The following is a 15,687-nucleotide window of genomic DNA, read 5'->3' on the forward strand; positions in this document are numbered from 1 at the left end:
TACAAAAGATACTAGCAGCTCATTGGCATCTATTATTCCAAGTGGATTCCAAACCTTTCTAGAATCTAGTGCTACAGAAAGTTCAAAATCAGAGTTACTTATCTATCTAGATGAACCAAATGTCTCCGTTGAAGAGAAGAACTTCAACTTACCCAATTATTGGAAGGTCAACACTCATAGATTTCCTGTGGTGGCTAGTATGGCAAAGATGTTCTTGGTTGTCCCTGCTAGTAGTGTGTCATCAGAGTCTACTTTCAGCACTGGAGGAAGAATTCTTGATGACTATAGGAGCTCTTTGAAACCATCAACAGTTCAAGCATTACTTTGTGCTTCTAGTTGGATACGGGGTTCTCAGAGTTCTCCTATTATTTTGGTATGTGAACGTGTGTTGCTTATCTTCAACTAATTTTATTTATTGTTAATTTGTGCTATAAGATACTAATATTGGACTGTTTTTAAAGGGAGAAGGTGATGATGGTGACATTGAGTCCGTGGAGTTTCCAAAATGCATAGTCGCTAGCAACTAGACAACTAGTAACTTGGTATTGCCATGTATATGTACGTAGTACACCTATGCTGCCATGATATTTCCATTATGTGCTGCTTATTACCTTATATTTGGAATTGTACATTTCTGTAAATAATTGCTGAACTCTTTTCGTATTAATTGTAGACTAATTTTGGCCAATGGAGTCATGGGGAGATGGAGAGATGGAGAGGAGCGGATACCCGATGACCTGATCACCTGAATAGGAGAAGACCTTATTATTTTGTTTATTTTGTTGGCTGCTACTGTTAAATTTTGTTTGTGTGAACTCCTGAACTCCTACACTTAAACCTATGTTGGCTGCCTTGGGCCTTGGCAGTGGCCAGTGGGCACCTTGACCTGGTTCAGTGGCTGGACTGGACCTAAACAATTGGTCATTCACTCATTTGGACTTGCTGTTAAAGTGTTATCTGTTATGTTCATATGTACTGGCAGATCCGCAAATGTGTTGTATGTGTGTTGGATACTTGTAATTTATATTGTTGCACCATATTCATATATGTATTTTGCTTGCTGGTGGCTCTAGGCTCTGGCTCTGCTAGTTGGCTGGCTTTTTTCGAGCTGGCTCGTGAGCCAAACGAGCCAGCTCGAGCTGCCAAACGAGCCGAGCCGAGCCGAGCCTGACTTTCAGCTCGGTCTAATAATGAGCCGAGCCGAGCCGAGCCAGCTCGATATCCAACCTTACCCGTGGAGACTGGAGAGAGGGGAGGCCGAGCCGAGAGCGAGGGCGGACTAGGGAGTTAGAAATTGTCTCTTGCAGTAGCAGCAGTGGACTACTGTAGCTCAAGAATCTCTCCCGCAAAGACAGAGGTCACTTTATGCCTTGTTTAGTTGTCTTCAAAATTTCAAAATTTTACAAGATTTTTCATCACATCAAATATTTCAACATATGCATAAAGTATTAAATGCAGCTAAACAAAATAACTAATTATATAGTTTATCTATAATTTGCTAGACAAATCTTTTGAGCCTAATTAACTCATGACGGGATAATAATTAATAAATACAAACAAAAATACTACAGTAATTTACGCTCAAAAGTTTTCACATCTAAACAGGGCCTTAAGCAGATGCAGCCTTGGACCTTTGGCGCCTTGCTCGGCCACCTCCAACACTAGCACAGTGGAGTGTGAGTGAGACAATCATCCGGAGATCAATCACTCTCTCTTGACAGTTATTAGTGAACAAAGGCCCTGTTTAGATCTTTACAGGTTTTTGCAAAAAAACCGTAAACGCATTAAAGTGAAATGGAATCTTGCTAATTTGAAGTACTAAATGAAGTCTATTTATAAAACTTTTTGCATGGATGGGCTGTAAATCGCGAGACGATTCTAATGAGCCTACTTAATCCATGATTTGCAACAGTGATGCTACAGTAACCATCCGCTAATTGTTGATTAAACATGGATTAATTAGCATCATTAGATTCGTCTCGCGATTTACAACCCATCTATGCAAAAAGTTTTGCAAATAGACTTCATTTAGTACTTCAAATGCCCTCTTTACATCTTTACACAATTTTGCAAAATGAACTAAACACCAATGCTATTATGAAAAATTAAATATAAAATATCATTTAGCTATGTATCAGTTACAAATATATACTATTAATAAAAACTAAAACTAACAACAATCAATCAAAATAAAATAAAAACAAGAATAACTATCTGCATAATATTATTAAAACTCAATAAATCAAATTGTTATTATAGATAGATCATAGTTGAATTGTTTTAATCAACAATAAGACATAATTTACGATGAATAAGATGATGTATGGTAAAAAAATAGTTTAACCTTTAAGTAAGAATACAACGACATGTAAATTTTTGAATTTTCAATACCGCGCAAATACGCGGATTATACTCCTAGTTTTTCCAAGAAAAAGAAATACAAGCTCTCTTTTCCGTATAAACTACAGTACTGTTCGTATTCGTTTCTCTTTCTTTGGGTGGAGGGACTAGGCCACTAGGGAGAACAGCAGGCAGCAGGTCAGGTGAGTTCAGCTCAGGGGTCCGTGACCTCAGCTCCTGAGCCAGATCTTGGAAGTCTCGAATCCTCTGTGCCCCCAACCCAATTTCACTTCGATCAAAAAAAAAAAACCCAATTTCACTGTAACCCAATTTTGAATATTTGATTGAGATGAATCATCAATTACGACCATCACTCTGTTCGCTGGACAAGAGCTGGAGCTGGTGGCTGGAGCGGTATGAGAAAAAAATACTGTTGGCTGGCTGGAAGCTGGTGCTAGAGCGGTGTGAGAAGAAAATACTGTTGGGCTAGAAGCTGCTGGAACTACCAAACAGAGTGCATGTCTGTTCCTCATAAAATTTGTAAGAAACCTACTCCAAATGAGAGTGCTTCGATCATTAGCTTAAGCAAAAGGTTTATACCAAATTAATAGGACATGATCATGCAACTTTGTTTAGCATAAATGAAAAGTCGTCGACCAGCAGCAGCTGGTGAAGTTGCCGGCTTCCTCTGCTTGCTTTAGCCTGACGAAATTGAATAGCTTCAGCATTGGCTATCTAGCAAAACGGATTCAGGACTTTAGTTATATAAATCTGGTTTAGGACCCTTTCAGTCATTGCTGCTTCTTGGTAAACAGTCTCGACGGAGACATCCGGGAAAACAAATCCAAGCAAGATTCAGAGGTTCTTCGCACCCAAGCATGATACTGTGATACGAATCGCTCCAAAGTCGTCCGGCTCACTCTCCAGTTGACTTGGCTTTCCTTCCCGTGTCACCATCTCGCTCGCTCCCTCGCCCATCGACTTTTCCTCCCCGCCGGCACGTCGCCAGTCGCCTCCAAACAGCGCCGGTACGCTGAACACACGGCGCGGCGCGGCGCCATGACCTGGAACAAGCGCCCGACCGTCGCCGCCGACGATGCCCTCGATACCGATCATGGCCGCCTACGCGAGCTCGGATACAAGCAGGAGCTCAAGCGCCACCTCTCGTACGCACGCCGTCTCTCCGTTGTCAGTTCGACCATTTTAATTTCCTGCTCTTTGCTTCACTCGATCAGTCGACCGCGGTCGCAGGGTGGTGTCCGACTTCTCCATCTGCTTCACCGTCATCTCGGTGCTGACGGGGGTCACCACGCTCTACAACACCGGCCTCGCCTTCGGCGGCCCCGCCACCATGACGCTCGGCTGGTTCGTCGACGGGGCCTTCACCATGGCCGTCGGACTCTCCATGGCCGAGATCTGCTCCGCCTTCCCCACCTCCGGCGGACTCTACTACTGGAGCGCGCGCCTCTCTGGCGACCGGTGGGCGCCATTCGCCTCCTGGATCACCGGATGGTATTTTACTTGCACTGCTATCTTCCAATCCACCACGTATCAGTATTCAGTGCCCCGTCTCTGTTCACTCTCTGTTCCTTTTAGCTGCTCGGGACATATAAAAAAATGAAACCTTTTTTTGGTAATCAGTCATGCTTCACCCCCCGGTCAATGTGCATGCTTTAATCTTTATGAGCAAGGAAGAAAAATGTACTAGTGCTAATAATTTTTTCAGACTGTATCTTACTGAAAAACGTATCAGTGTGGGTCTAGTGTACTAAATCTTGCGTTTTTTTATAACCAATTTTGCGTTTATATCTGGCTTGGAGCATCTTGTTCAGTTGTTCTGCATGGGTTGACTTGAGTATGTACATGATTGCTGCTATCTCATGCATAGTGAATTTTCCATCGGGGACCAGGATTTCTGACAATAAACACTATTCTGAATTCGTTGATGAATTCATGAGGACACCATTTGCTAGTCATGTTTCCAAGCTCATCACTATGAGATCGTGAACTCCTTCTGACCTCAATTCTTTCTTCCGTTTATTGGATCACTTCCATTGCTTTCAGGTTCAACATTGTAGGACAGGTAACCGGACAATTTTCTGAGGCCCCCTTTCTACCCTCAATTTTCAGTATCAATGGACTGACAATCCCATCTTTCCTTTTGCAGTGGGCAGGCACGGCCAGTATCGACTTCTCTCTAGCACAGCTGATTCAAGTCATCGTCCTGCTTAGCACAGGTGGTAACAATGGTGGGGGGTACCTGGCATCCAAATATGTTGTCTTCGCCTTCCATGCCGTGATTCTGCTGAGCCATGCCATCATCAACAGCCTCTCTATCACTTGGCTATCTTTCTTTGGGCAGATTGCTGCCCTTTGGAATATGCTAGGTAATGTCTTTATTAAGTATGGATCTCTTCACTTACAGAACCAATCAAACACATAGCAGTATTTATTTTGTTGATTATGGAAGGCTCACAAAATTGCTTGGGATGTGCATGATACATTGATACCCGTCCTTTCAGGTGTCTTTGTCCTGATGATCGTTGTACCAGTTGTTGCTACCCATTTTAACACCGATAATAGTGCTGGAATTCACAGTCACCTCTATATTTTTGTACTGGGGCTCCTTATGAGCCAATACACACTGTCTGGATATGACGCGTCTGCGCATATGGTACAGAAAAGTCCTCAAGTAACTTGAATCATATTAGGAAATCTTACTATTGGAACGCGACGAGGCTGCCTAGAGACTGCATTTAGATTCAAAGTCCTAATACTTTGATTCTAAATTTGTTCAAGTGCTGAAATACTGCCAAAGACGAAGAGCTGACGGATAGTAAGATTTCCTAATATGATTCAAGTTACTTGAGGACTTTTCTGTACCATATGCGCAGACGCGTCATATCCAGACAGTGTGTATTGGCTCATAAGGAGCCCCAGTACAAAAATATAGAGGTGACTGTGAATTCCAGCACTATTATCGGTGTTAAAATGGGTGAACACGAACTTTGCACTATTATCGGTGTTTATTCCTGCTTTGGCAGTATTTCAGCACTTGAACAATGCAAGATTCACATTCTTTCCAATCTAAATGCAGTCTCTAGGCAGCCTCGTCGCGTTCCAGGCGATGGCATCGGTCGCGACAACTGCAATCTACATTGCCTATGCACTGCCAATCCTCTTCCGTGTGATGCTGGCGCGCAAGAGCTTCGTGCCAGGCCCATTGAACCTTGGCTGGTACAGTGTGCTTGTCGGCTGGGTCGCCGTCCTCTGGGTGGCAACCATCACCGTTCTCTTCTCGTTGCTGGTCTCATACCCGGTGACCAAGGACACTCTCAACTACACTCCGGTTGCTGTTGGTGGGCTGTTCACCCTCATTCTATTGTCATGGATCATCAGCGCGCGACACTGGTTCAAGGGACCCATCACAAATTTGGGAGGATAAGGTGGTATGGAGTTCTTGTGGGGTGATTTCAGTGTGGAACGCTTTGTGACATTGTGATGTTCAGGCGATCCCAGGGGGTCAAGTTACACGCTGCTGTAGTTATGAGGTGATAGGGAGTGGTTATACTGTAACACTGATGGCACAGAATCAAAAGTGCATTCTTAGATATTGGCAAAGATTTATATCTTCATTATCAGATTCTTTTTCATGAAAACAGGTGAAAAACTGAACATTTCAAAAAAAAAAGTGTTTATTTCATTGTAATCTAGGTTCCTTGGCTGTCGGATTTGACTGCCACAGTAATCAAGCACAAGGGTACAGAAATTACTAAAATCAGCAGACAATGATTTGAATAAACCTTATCGAATGGGAGTAGAGTAGTTTGCAGTTACATGAAATGCAATCGACATGGGACAACAAAAAGACAAATAGGCACCCATTATACTACGTCAAGAATGTTGATATAGTGATAATGTCGTGGACAGGAGGATTCTTCCCTAACAGATTCATCGACATGCAACTGAGTTACATTCAGGATGGATAAAATTTCATCCATAGACATTTTTTACAAGTGCTAGGATCCTACTACAAGATGTGACTCGAATTTCACTTCTTCGTTTTGGTTTCCAAAATTTTCCTTCCCGTGAAATCTCCACTTTCTTCAGATTCAGTTGGCCATTTGCTCTTGTCAGTCCTCTGTTCGGCTTGTAATGTTTCTGGGCCTTTCTACTGGGCCTGGGCTTGTCATTCTGTGAATCCGTTACATTTAGCCACAAAGTATTTTATTTATTTCATCTCGAAGCAAATGCCCAAACATTACATATACGGCGGTGAGATGAACAACTCTATAGACGAGATGAACAAGTCTATGCACATCTGATTCCTGGGATGAGTGTCCTACCAACGACGTGGCTGCGCATCTCCAGGTTCGTTGTCGAACCAGCTGCTTCGCGGCATGTCCACCCGATGGAAACTGGTTTTCCTATAGCTGTAGCTGCTGCTGCTCCGGGGCGTGTCGGTGGCAGTGCCATGCCCGTAGCTGCTGCTCCTGGTGGCGAGCTGCTGCGCCTGGGCGGCGGCAGTGGCGTTGTTCCCTCTGCCACGCCCCGCCCACCCCGTGCCGGCGTGCTTGTGCTCTTCCCGCGGCGTCGCCGGCGTGCTCGGCTTCCAGATAGAATCCGGCCTCTGAACCCTGCAATCGGCCGTACGAAACCGTATGTGTTCATCTCATCTCGGCGACATAGAATAGAAGATCAATCGAACAATGGAAAGATTTTACATGGGCGGTGGCGGCCTTGAGCCCGGGTACGTGTGCCAGAGTGGCCTCTTTGAGATATCAGCTCCCGTGACAGTCTGCAGGATTCATGAATTACAAAGATGATCTCTGAATATAAGTTGGAACAAGCAACTTATTAGTGTCATGAACACACCTTATCAGGTACCCTGACATTGCTAAGTAGTCTTGGGGTTGGATTCACAGCCTCAGGGTTGAAGAACGTGGCTGACCTGAAACATGTATGCACACACAAAACGCGATTAAAGTTGGGGTGTGAGCCAAACCTAGGTACCACAAGGCCTCAACCTCAGGACAGCAAGGCTCGAGGGAAGACTTACATTGCCTGATCATTTGTGATGTCCTGTAGATTTTTTATGGGTGAGGGAAAGAAACTGCTGCTCAGGCCACCAGCATTGTCATCAGGCGACAACCACCCTCCAATGCCACTGTGGAAACATTCAAAATTCAGACCATTGCTCTGAACACGATACCAGCACTAATTTGCATCATTCCAGTTCAGACTTTATGCACCTCGTAGCTGAATCTATCGGAAGCTTCTGCAGTGGACAGTGTGATGTTTGTGCAATAACTCCGTTCATATGTGCTAGAGCGTTTGAGTTCCTGTGCAGAAAGATCTTGTCTTGCCGAGTAGTATTCCTTCTCATCTCATCCATCTAATTTGTAAACTACCTATAATTATGGTTTATGCAACTGCAGAAGAAGTTATTGTAACATGAGCACAGATGATAAGCAATTGTTTTACCGTCAGCTCTTCGTCTACCGCTTTGGTGCTTGCAAGCAGCCGTTCCTCAGAGATGCCCTGAAACAATTTCTTTCTTTCAGAATCAACATTGCGAAATGCACCACCAGTTGATCAGTACACATTGAAATTATTAATTGATTCAGTTCATCGATCCATTGCACATATGAATGAATAGCTCACACTCCAGAGGAAATGTTTCCCATTTATGTCAGTCTGCAACTTCGGATAGTATTCTTCTCGTCCCATAAATTTGCAGCAGTAACAGTATGGGAGGTCAAGCTTAAGCCAGCTGGAATTAAAAAAACAATAAGTAACTGCTTATCCACTGTGAATCCAATTCCAGGACTACTTAGCAATGTCAGAATAAATGGCAGCAGTAAGAATGGTGAATGTGCCTTTGTAAAGGCAAAACTGCCATGAGCTGATCAAATGGTCGCAGTGGTTTGTCCAAAGCGAAAGATATCTGAAACTGAGAAAGACCTTTGAGATCAGATACGAAAGGAGCAACATAGAATGGGTAGTACCTGCAACAAGTTTTGTACCATACAACGTAGAATGAGATAAATAGAAGCCATAACCATGAAATAATTAATTTTTAATATTTGTAAACATGTTATCCTTACCAGGTCCATGATGGTACATCCGCAAAATAACACTGAAACAACCAGCAAAGTCCTTCTAAATACTTCTGAACCTAAATTCAGAGGGAGGAGAGAGAAAGAAAGGGAGGGAAGATTACAACAATACAAAATTCCACCTTGCCACATCTCAAGGGAAAAGGATCCATCAGGATAAATGAATAAACAGGGATAAACATAACCATTTCGCTCTGCAGGTTTCCAATTTCATTAGAAGTTTCGACACGAAAATATTCCCTGTAGAACCGGGATTTCCATCCTGGCAATCCTAGTCTTATCTGCAAGAGACATTTCAAAAATTGTAGGAGGACTGCAGGAGAAGTATATATGCAAATGGGCACCACTAACTCTGTCATATGGGTGGTCTTCATTGAAAAGGAGGTCATCTAGTTTTCGCCTCAGCTCTGGTCTTTCACTTTCTGAAGCTTCACACAACATTTTACGATATTCCTTCTGCAAGAAATCCTAAAGGCCAAAACGAACATATCGATAATGACAATAAATTCCATTGTGCATCATGGTACACTGTTGACTAGAGTGCTAACATACCTGTTTCAGCTCATATCTTTTGAGAAAAATTTTCTCTTCATACATGGACAGTTCATGAAAAAATATTTCCAACCTTGAGACTTCTAGATATGAACCATGCTTATCTTTGACCTGTTTTCAGTATCAATGAAACTACGTCACAGCATAATTCAATGGATAATCATTAGTGAAAATTAGAGGCTGGAATTCTTGAGTACTTTATCTGTGTTGACAATATACCCTCCCATTTTGTTGAAGGTTGTTTTGTAAACTTCAATTAGAAGATCGACCGCACACTGTTACATGGGATACATGAAAGAAATAACTATATTTTTTCACACTAATGAACATAGTGAAAGGATATATGTAGCGATAACAAAATTAACTTTCCATTAAGCTACTATTACTATAATCTAAAGGCATGCGCATAGCGCATACACATATACCTCATGTGTCTCAAGTGATGGAATATGTGGGATGAAATCATTTCCCATCAAGAAACAAATAAAGATGAAGTCATCTATTAGCCTCTCAATGTTAGGTTCGCAAACTGGGTCCAGTATCTTCAATTCAATCTCCAAGTACTCTCTCAGAACCCATATGTTCAAAAACTGAAAGAAGATGGCATTATTCACATATCAAAATGGGTAATGACTGCATGGTGATCTGAGACTCTGAGCTAGGGGGTAAGGACTAAGGAGGACCAGATAAGGTTTATTCGGTTTCCCTTCTGTTTCTGCCTGATTTGGGAGTGGCACATCCTGTTGAAGTTAAACAGAAGATTAGTCCACACCATTATAGAACCCTGAGCTAGTGCCTAATTAATAGTATAATGCTTTTAGTCTGCCTTCTATATATGCCGTATTAATGCATTTTGTTTAAGCATGATGTTAGCATTGATGAGGGATTAACAAACCTCACGCAAAATAGAGAAGTGGACCTCATGAGATGCCAAAGCAAGCATTATCAGATCTGCATCCTGCAATGACAATTCTTCACTCCAGTATAAGTAGACAGGGTGCGGACTGGATCAGTGCTACACAACATTTGAATCAAGAAGAGATTGTTTAGAGAAAAAGGGATTGATATTCCTCACATGCCCATACAAGCAGTGTCGAGTGTTGGGGTCATAGTCTTCCATGCAGCGTTGTGCACGGATGAAAGACATGATCTTGTGCTCTCCTTCTCCAGGAACATTTGCATCAGAGAGTATGACCTTCAGAACATATGTATTGTGAACTTTCAAGCGACTTCCACTTGATCAAATTGTTGAACTTATCACAAGGGTTCAAAAAATAGAAGAGAAGGAACATGAACTGCATTTACTGAAGCGCAAGAGCAAACCATAATGTCTTTCCACCCGGGGTCAGTATTCAATCTGGCGCGGATGTAGTATTGGAGCGCTTGTGATAGCTTCTCCATGAATTCAGTCCCTGGTGTGATGACATTGGGGTCAGAAACCTCTGAAATCTCTGGCGGTGGCACCTCCTTCCCTTGAGCTTGTAATTCCCTCCGCATCTTTTCCTCTTTAAGCGCCTGTAAATCGAAGCATGGTCGCATCTTGTCGATTGCTTCAGCAGCAGAGATGTAAAGAATGAAACGGGAGAATTGACCTCATCCCTTGCTAGCAAAGCAGTGTGGAAACGTCCCCGTCGCATTCGGTTCATTTTGGCGCAAGGAGCAACGCCATCTGCACACAGAAACCAAATTAAATATAAAAAAGTGCAGCCACAGAGAATCTCATGTACAACTAAATTATTGCACAAATAATTGAAGCCAACCAAGAACCAACAGCATCCATGGTTCTTGAGACAACAACATGGCAAAACAGAATCAGCTAAAGAATCCAACCTACTGCCAAGTAGAGGAGCCTTCTCGGCCTGACGATGCGGAACAGGCGGTCCAAGTAGTCGAAAATGGACTCCAAGACCTCGGTGACTGTCCTCGGAGGGCACATCTGCATGCGTGGATTCATATGCCAGATTCATATGCAGATTGCATGCATGGGTTGAAATTTGTACTCACATCTATGTCTGCATGCTTATCGTCTTGCGGGTGGAAGCAAGGGTGGATGATGCAATTCATGTCGAGGTAGAGGTTGTCATAGATGACGCCATCGGGGCTCCCCTCTGGTTCCTCCTTTGCGGAGGAGACGATGTTTGGGTATTTGGTCACAAGCCACTTGTAGAAAGAAGGTATCCCCATGGATGGCAGCTGTAACGAGCTAGGAGCAGAGGCAAGGTGAAGAAACAAAACAATGAGGATTTTGAACTGATTGATAACTTCAGGCCTACCGGCCTTTTACTTCCCCTTTAAGCTTCCCATCTCCCTCTCCCCTCAGTTGCAGTCTGTAGCTGATCAGAGCAAAGTTTAGTGATTAACAGTGAGAGATTTTTTTTTGATGGGGCAATGAGAGACTTTTGACAAAGCTACTGATTCCATCGGGGCTACTTTAATTTCCTTTTACAAAAGAGGTAGGCTTATTATGGATTATAGGTGTCGCTCTTTTATAATTATAAAAAGAATTAAAGAATTGGAGCAATTAACAATTAAAGCGATTCAGCATTCTATTTTATTTGGATAAGCATACGACAAGGTTACTAGATCTTTTAGGTGCTAGACACATGAAAGGTTTTCTCGTTACAATGGGCAGATTGGATCAGTGTGATTATTCATGATGACAAATAGGTCCTTCTACTTTACTTAATACTATGGCCACTTTACTTAATACTACGTTCGAGGAGATGACCGCATGCTGGCAGAGATCCTCAGCCGCAACGCCGACGCCGAGTACCTCGCAATCAACTTACTTTCTGAAATTTCACCCATTATCCCACACGGCTGTAGCATAAACCACAACCAAAAGCCCATATTAATTAAGACGTTTATGAGCATTGACATCATCATCAATATAAATATGGAAAGAATCCACAAACACTTCATTCATAGTTTCGAATTGTATAGGCAGTACAGACACTGATCAAGGTGACAGTACGAGCTAGCAGTACACTGATAAAGGAGGCGACAGATAACCAGCCAAAATTTTCACTTAGGCAACGACGACCTACAATCCACTCTAACACCGCAGAGCTCCCTTGTTTAAGCCTTCCTGGTCGCAATCTGAGACTCCGCCTGAAGAACAGATCAGCCAAATTAGCACAACAGTATCAGATTTGTTGGATAGATGGACGCAAACAGTGTACAGAGAACCACAAACCTCTTTCTTCACTGGCTCTTCCTTCTCCGACAAGATCAGCTCAATGTGGCACGGGGAGGACATGTAAGCTGCAACAGGTGGTTAAACATGTTAAGATGCAACATGTGAAACATTCATGCAGTAGCAAAACAAAATAAACGGAACAAACTTCAACTTCTGATAAACTTACGGTTGATGCGTCCATGAGCACGGTAGGTCCTCCGCCGCTGCTTCTGAGCCTGATTTACTTGAATGTGCGACACATACAGGGTATCGACATCAAGACCTTTGACCTGCAGCAGGGAAATTCACAATTAACTAATAACATTAGTAATCAAAGATAGATATGACAGGGCACAGTTTAATTGCAGACCTCAGCATTGCTCTCCGCATTCTTTAGAAGATCAAGAATGAATCTAGCAGACTTGACAGGCCAGCGTCCCTGTCCATTTGAGTGGCGTGACTTAGCCTGAGCAGTACGCCCAACACCGCCACAGTACCTGCGGAAGGGGATGGCCTGCTTGTGGGCAATCACATCCTCAAGGTACCTTTTGGCCTTAGTGAGAGGCAACTTCCTGAGGGCAAAAGCTGTCTCACGGGTGTTCTGCAAGTATGACAGATAACATTAATAAACACTAAAATGTGTGCCAGTGCCAGCATATTATTGTTCAAAGTATACAAGACATCAGAAACTGAACAATAATATGTGCCTTCGTATGGATGGGCACAACTAAATATGGGCTCACACCATAGCTAACAAATTGTGAAAAGAAATGTGTCATCATTTACTGAACCAATTGACATGGAATTGTCCAACACATGGACAGGACCAACAGTTCACCCAATAACGATGAACATAATGTTCCTAAAGTTTACGGGAATACTGCTATCAAATAACACAGCATCCTGCTTTTTTCTTTAGGGTACTAATTAAAGAAACTACAACTTTACGTTATAAAGACACACATAACTGCAAAGGACTGCAAAACTGCTCTTATTGGAGTTGCTAGAGATGATGGACCTTGAAGAATTCTAATCCCTGAAATTTATCTAACTTTCCTCTAGCTTTCAACAACAGATGTGACAATATGACACCTTCATATAGACTGAACTGGAGAAATGCATGTCATACAAAAAGTACACAGAAAATTGCAGGGAAACAACAGAGAATTCAATCAAGGAATAATCAGCAGGATAAAATGGCAAATTTACTGAGCCAACTGGCATCAGGCTGTGATCACCGTTCAACCCAATAACAATGAAGTTGGCATTCTAAAGTTTAGAAGAAGCGTATTGTGTCTATTCTCTTTTAGTGCCTGCTACCTAAATCAAAGAAGCTGCAACAATTACAGCATGATCCACTAAAGGAAGAAACTCAAGTAGTTGAGAATTCCATGACGCTAAGACAAAATCACATTAGCAATGATAATTTATCACAGCCATGCTCCAAAAACCATCCACAGATTTGTATCATGCAAGGAAAGAAGCCAACTAGAAATGGTCTCTACAGATTGCATTCACAACACGGAAAGGATCATGAACTACACAAGATATGAATGGTGAAGCCAGTGAGTTCAACATGAACAGGCTACACGGAAGCCAAAGGAGGAACGCTAATATTCACTATAAATAGGCTACAACCGAACATCACATCACAAAACATTAACACAAACAAATAATGAGATCTCTAGAGACGGACGGGAGAGAGGAAGGGAGCTCTCACCTTGAAGTGAACACGGAGGTCCCGGCCCATGGCCTTGGCGGCTGCAATGCATCACAGAGAACACGATAGAATCAGAAAAGCAGCAGAGTACAAATCGACGCGAAAATCTAGCGCGGCAGATCTTACACTTGGTGGGGTTGTTCGGCTCCCTCGAGTACTTCACCTGGAACCAAAAGCAAGCAAGCGCCGCCGCAAGGCAGGTGTCAGTGAGGGCGAGGCCAAATCCATGGCGGCAACCAGGATGCAACACGCGCGCGAGAGAAGATGTAGGAGGGGGATCTCACCATGGCTGCGACCGGCGAGCGGAAGCCTCGAGGCGGAGGGAGGCGTCTGCGCGGCGGCGAGGGGTGGGCAAGAAAGCGGCGGCGGCAGGAGCGAGAGAGATTATGTAGGTGTGACACGGGAACTAAGGGGGGAAACCCTAATGGGCCTGTTATGGGCCGAGCCGGCCGCGCTCCCATTTCGTGGATTTTCCTTTTTTGGCCCATGTAGGTACGTACATGGGCTACAATTCAGTCCATCTAAACAAAAGGCCGTTGATATAAAGGGAAAATTAAAATATGGAAAAAATCATTTCTGTCTTCCTCACCTTTTAACCGAATCTGCTTTTTCTCCCTAAACCACAAAACCGGTTATTTAGACTCCTCGAACTTCCGAAACCATTCATGCGACCTCCTTTGAGCGGTTTCAGGGTGACGTGGCAGCGGTTTTCTCTTTTTCTTTTATATTTATTTTGACTGAATCTTTAAGAAATCATATTAAATCACAAAAAAATCATAAAATAGAAAATATAATTTTGTTAGATTCCACATGAGTAGATCTACGCAGTGAATATATTATATGATATATTTTAATATAATTTTTTTTCTGTAATTTTATATATATACATTTCTATAATTAATTTATAGATACAGTTTCTGTTGTCTAATTATGGTAAAATTTTTATGGTGTGCTAATTATTATATGGTGGGGCTGTAGTAAAAATATTATAATTATGGGATCACGTATGACTGAGATATAGATTTATCTATATAAACTTAGATAAATTTAGACGAATATATAGATAAACTTAGATAAATCTATATCTCAGTCATACATGATCCTATAACCATAAAATTTTTACTACAGCTCCACCATATAATTATTAGCCCACCATAAAAAATTCACCACAATTAGACAACGGAAATTGTATCTATAAATTAATTACAGAAAAGTATATTATAAAATTACAGCAAAAAATTTATACTAAAGTATACTATATAATATGTTCACTGCATAGATCTACTCATGTGGAGTCCAAAATATTGGATTTTCTATTTTATGATTTTTTATAATTTAATATGATTTTTCAAAAATTCAGTCAAAATAAATATAAAAGAAAAAAGAGAAAACCGCTGCCACGTCACCCTGAAACTGCTCAAAGGAGGTCGCGCGAACGGTTTCGAAATTTCGAGGAGTCTAAATAACCGGTTTTGTGGTCTAGGGAGGAAAAACGGATTCGATCCAAAGTTGAGAGAGGACGGAAATGATTTTTTCCTTAAAATATTAGTGGCTCGTCACCTTCTTTTTTTTATTGTGATTTTGGCTCGTCACCTTCAGTCCTGTGAGTGCGACCCACATGCTTAATTGCCAATCAGATTCTCCAATCCCCAATTTTCAACTAAATGTTAACAAATTCATAGAAAATCAGAACAAACCCAGCCACAGCCCACAAAGACTTTCCACGACCACAGTAGAAATCTGATCTTCATCACATCTGATTCACATGTTTGTTGTTT

At 42.2% G+C, this 15,687-nt stretch overlaps 3 protein-coding genes and 1 non-coding gene across 4 annotated transcripts; 1 reads left to right on the top strand and 3 right to left on the bottom strand.

Moving 5' to 3' along the window:
• Positions 1-3,213: 3,213 nt before the first annotated feature.
• Positions 3,214-5,426, top strand: LOC120643491 (amino-acid permease BAT1 homolog). Its single transcript, XM_039919867.1, has 5 exons — positions 3,214-3,506; positions 3,592-3,852; positions 4,405-4,423; positions 4,508-4,727; positions 4,863-5,426. Exons 1-5 carry the CDS (start codon positions 3,400-3,402, stop codon positions 5,039-5,041), a joined length of 786 nt encoding a protein of 261 aa, XP_039775801.1. The 5' UTR covers positions 3,214-3,399; the 3' UTR covers positions 5,042-5,426.
• Positions 5,427-6,194: 768 nt separating this feature from the next.
• On the bottom strand, positions 6,195-10,020 carry LOC120643489 (5'-3' exoribonuclease 4-like). The gene is made up of 16 exons (XM_039919866.1): positions 9,907-10,020; positions 9,695-9,751; positions 9,437-9,601; positions 9,209-9,286; positions 9,012-9,122; positions 8,811-8,927; positions 8,645-8,740; positions 8,448-8,518; positions 8,220-8,348; positions 8,005-8,113; positions 7,825-7,881; positions 7,593-7,735; positions 7,400-7,507; positions 7,216-7,291; positions 7,065-7,138; positions 6,195-6,977 (listed from the first exon to the last, which is right to left on the bottom strand). The coding sequence occupies exons 1-16, from the start codon at positions 9,952-9,954 to the stop codon at positions 6,683-6,685; spliced, it is 1,734 nt and encodes a 577-aa protein (XP_039775800.1). The 5' UTR covers positions 9,955-10,020; the 3' UTR covers positions 6,195-6,682.
• Positions 10,021-11,890: 1,870 nt separating this feature from the next.
• On the bottom strand, positions 11,891-14,334 carry LOC120643492 (60S ribosomal protein L17-like). The gene is made up of 7 exons (XM_039919868.1): positions 14,194-14,334; positions 14,036-14,072; positions 13,910-13,950; positions 12,560-12,790; positions 12,377-12,479; positions 12,208-12,275; positions 11,891-12,122 (listed from the first exon to the last, which is right to left on the bottom strand). Exons 1-7 carry the CDS (start codon positions 14,194-14,196, stop codon positions 12,090-12,092), a joined length of 516 nt encoding a protein of 171 aa, XP_039775802.1. The 5' UTR covers positions 14,197-14,334; the 3' UTR covers positions 11,891-12,089.
• Positions 12,958-13,102, bottom strand: LOC120646585. Its single transcript, XR_005664487.1, has one exon. It is a non-coding gene; the product is annotated as a small nucleolar RNA snoR74 (small nucleolar RNA).
• Positions 14,335-15,687: the final 1,353 nt, after the last annotated feature.

This window comes from Panicum virgatum, chromosome 8K, assembly GCF_016808335.1.
Source record: "Panicum virgatum strain AP13 chromosome 8K, P.virgatum_v5, whole genome shotgun sequence".
NCBI classification, from domain to species: Eukaryota; Viridiplantae; Streptophyta; class Magnoliopsida; order Poales; family Poaceae; genus Panicum; species Panicum virgatum.

Excerpts from the sequence above, each read along its gene's own strand:
- LOC120643491 (XM_039919867.1), top strand. The coding sequence starts at position 3,400 with ATGACCTGGAACAAGCGCCCGACCGTCGCCGCCGACGATGCCCTCGAT. Across the intron at positions 3,507-3,591 it reads GAGCTCAAGCGCCACCTCTC|GGTGGTGTCCGACTTCTCCA; the intron begins GTACGCACGCCG and ends CCGCGGTCGCAG. Across the intron at positions 4,728-4,862 it reads TGCCCTTTGGAATATGCTAG|GTGTCTTTGTCCTGATGATC; the intron begins GTAATGTCTTTA and ends CCGTCCTTTCAG.
- LOC120643489 (XM_039919866.1), bottom strand. The coding sequence starts at position 9,954 with ATGCTTGCTTTGGCATCTCATGAGGTCCACTTCTCTATTTTGCGTGAG. Across the intron at positions 9,602-9,694 it reads AACCGAATAAACCTTATCTG|TTTTTGAACATATGGGTTCT; the intron begins GTCCTCCTTAGT and ends ATCTTCTTTCAG. Across the intron at positions 9,123-9,208 it reads ATATTGTCAACACAGATAAA|GTCAAAGATAAGCATGGTTC; the intron begins GTACTCAAGAAT and ends TACTGAAAACAG.
- LOC120643492 (XM_039919868.1), bottom strand. Across the intron at positions 13,951-14,035 it reads GCCGAACAACCCCACCAAGT|CCGCCAAGGCCATGGGCCGG; the intron begins GTAAGATCTGCC and ends GATGCATTGCAG. Across the intron at positions 12,123-12,207 it reads AAGAGCCAGTGAAGAAAGAG|GCGGAGTCTCAGATTGCGAC; the intron begins GTTTGTGGTTCT and ends TCTGTTCTTCAG.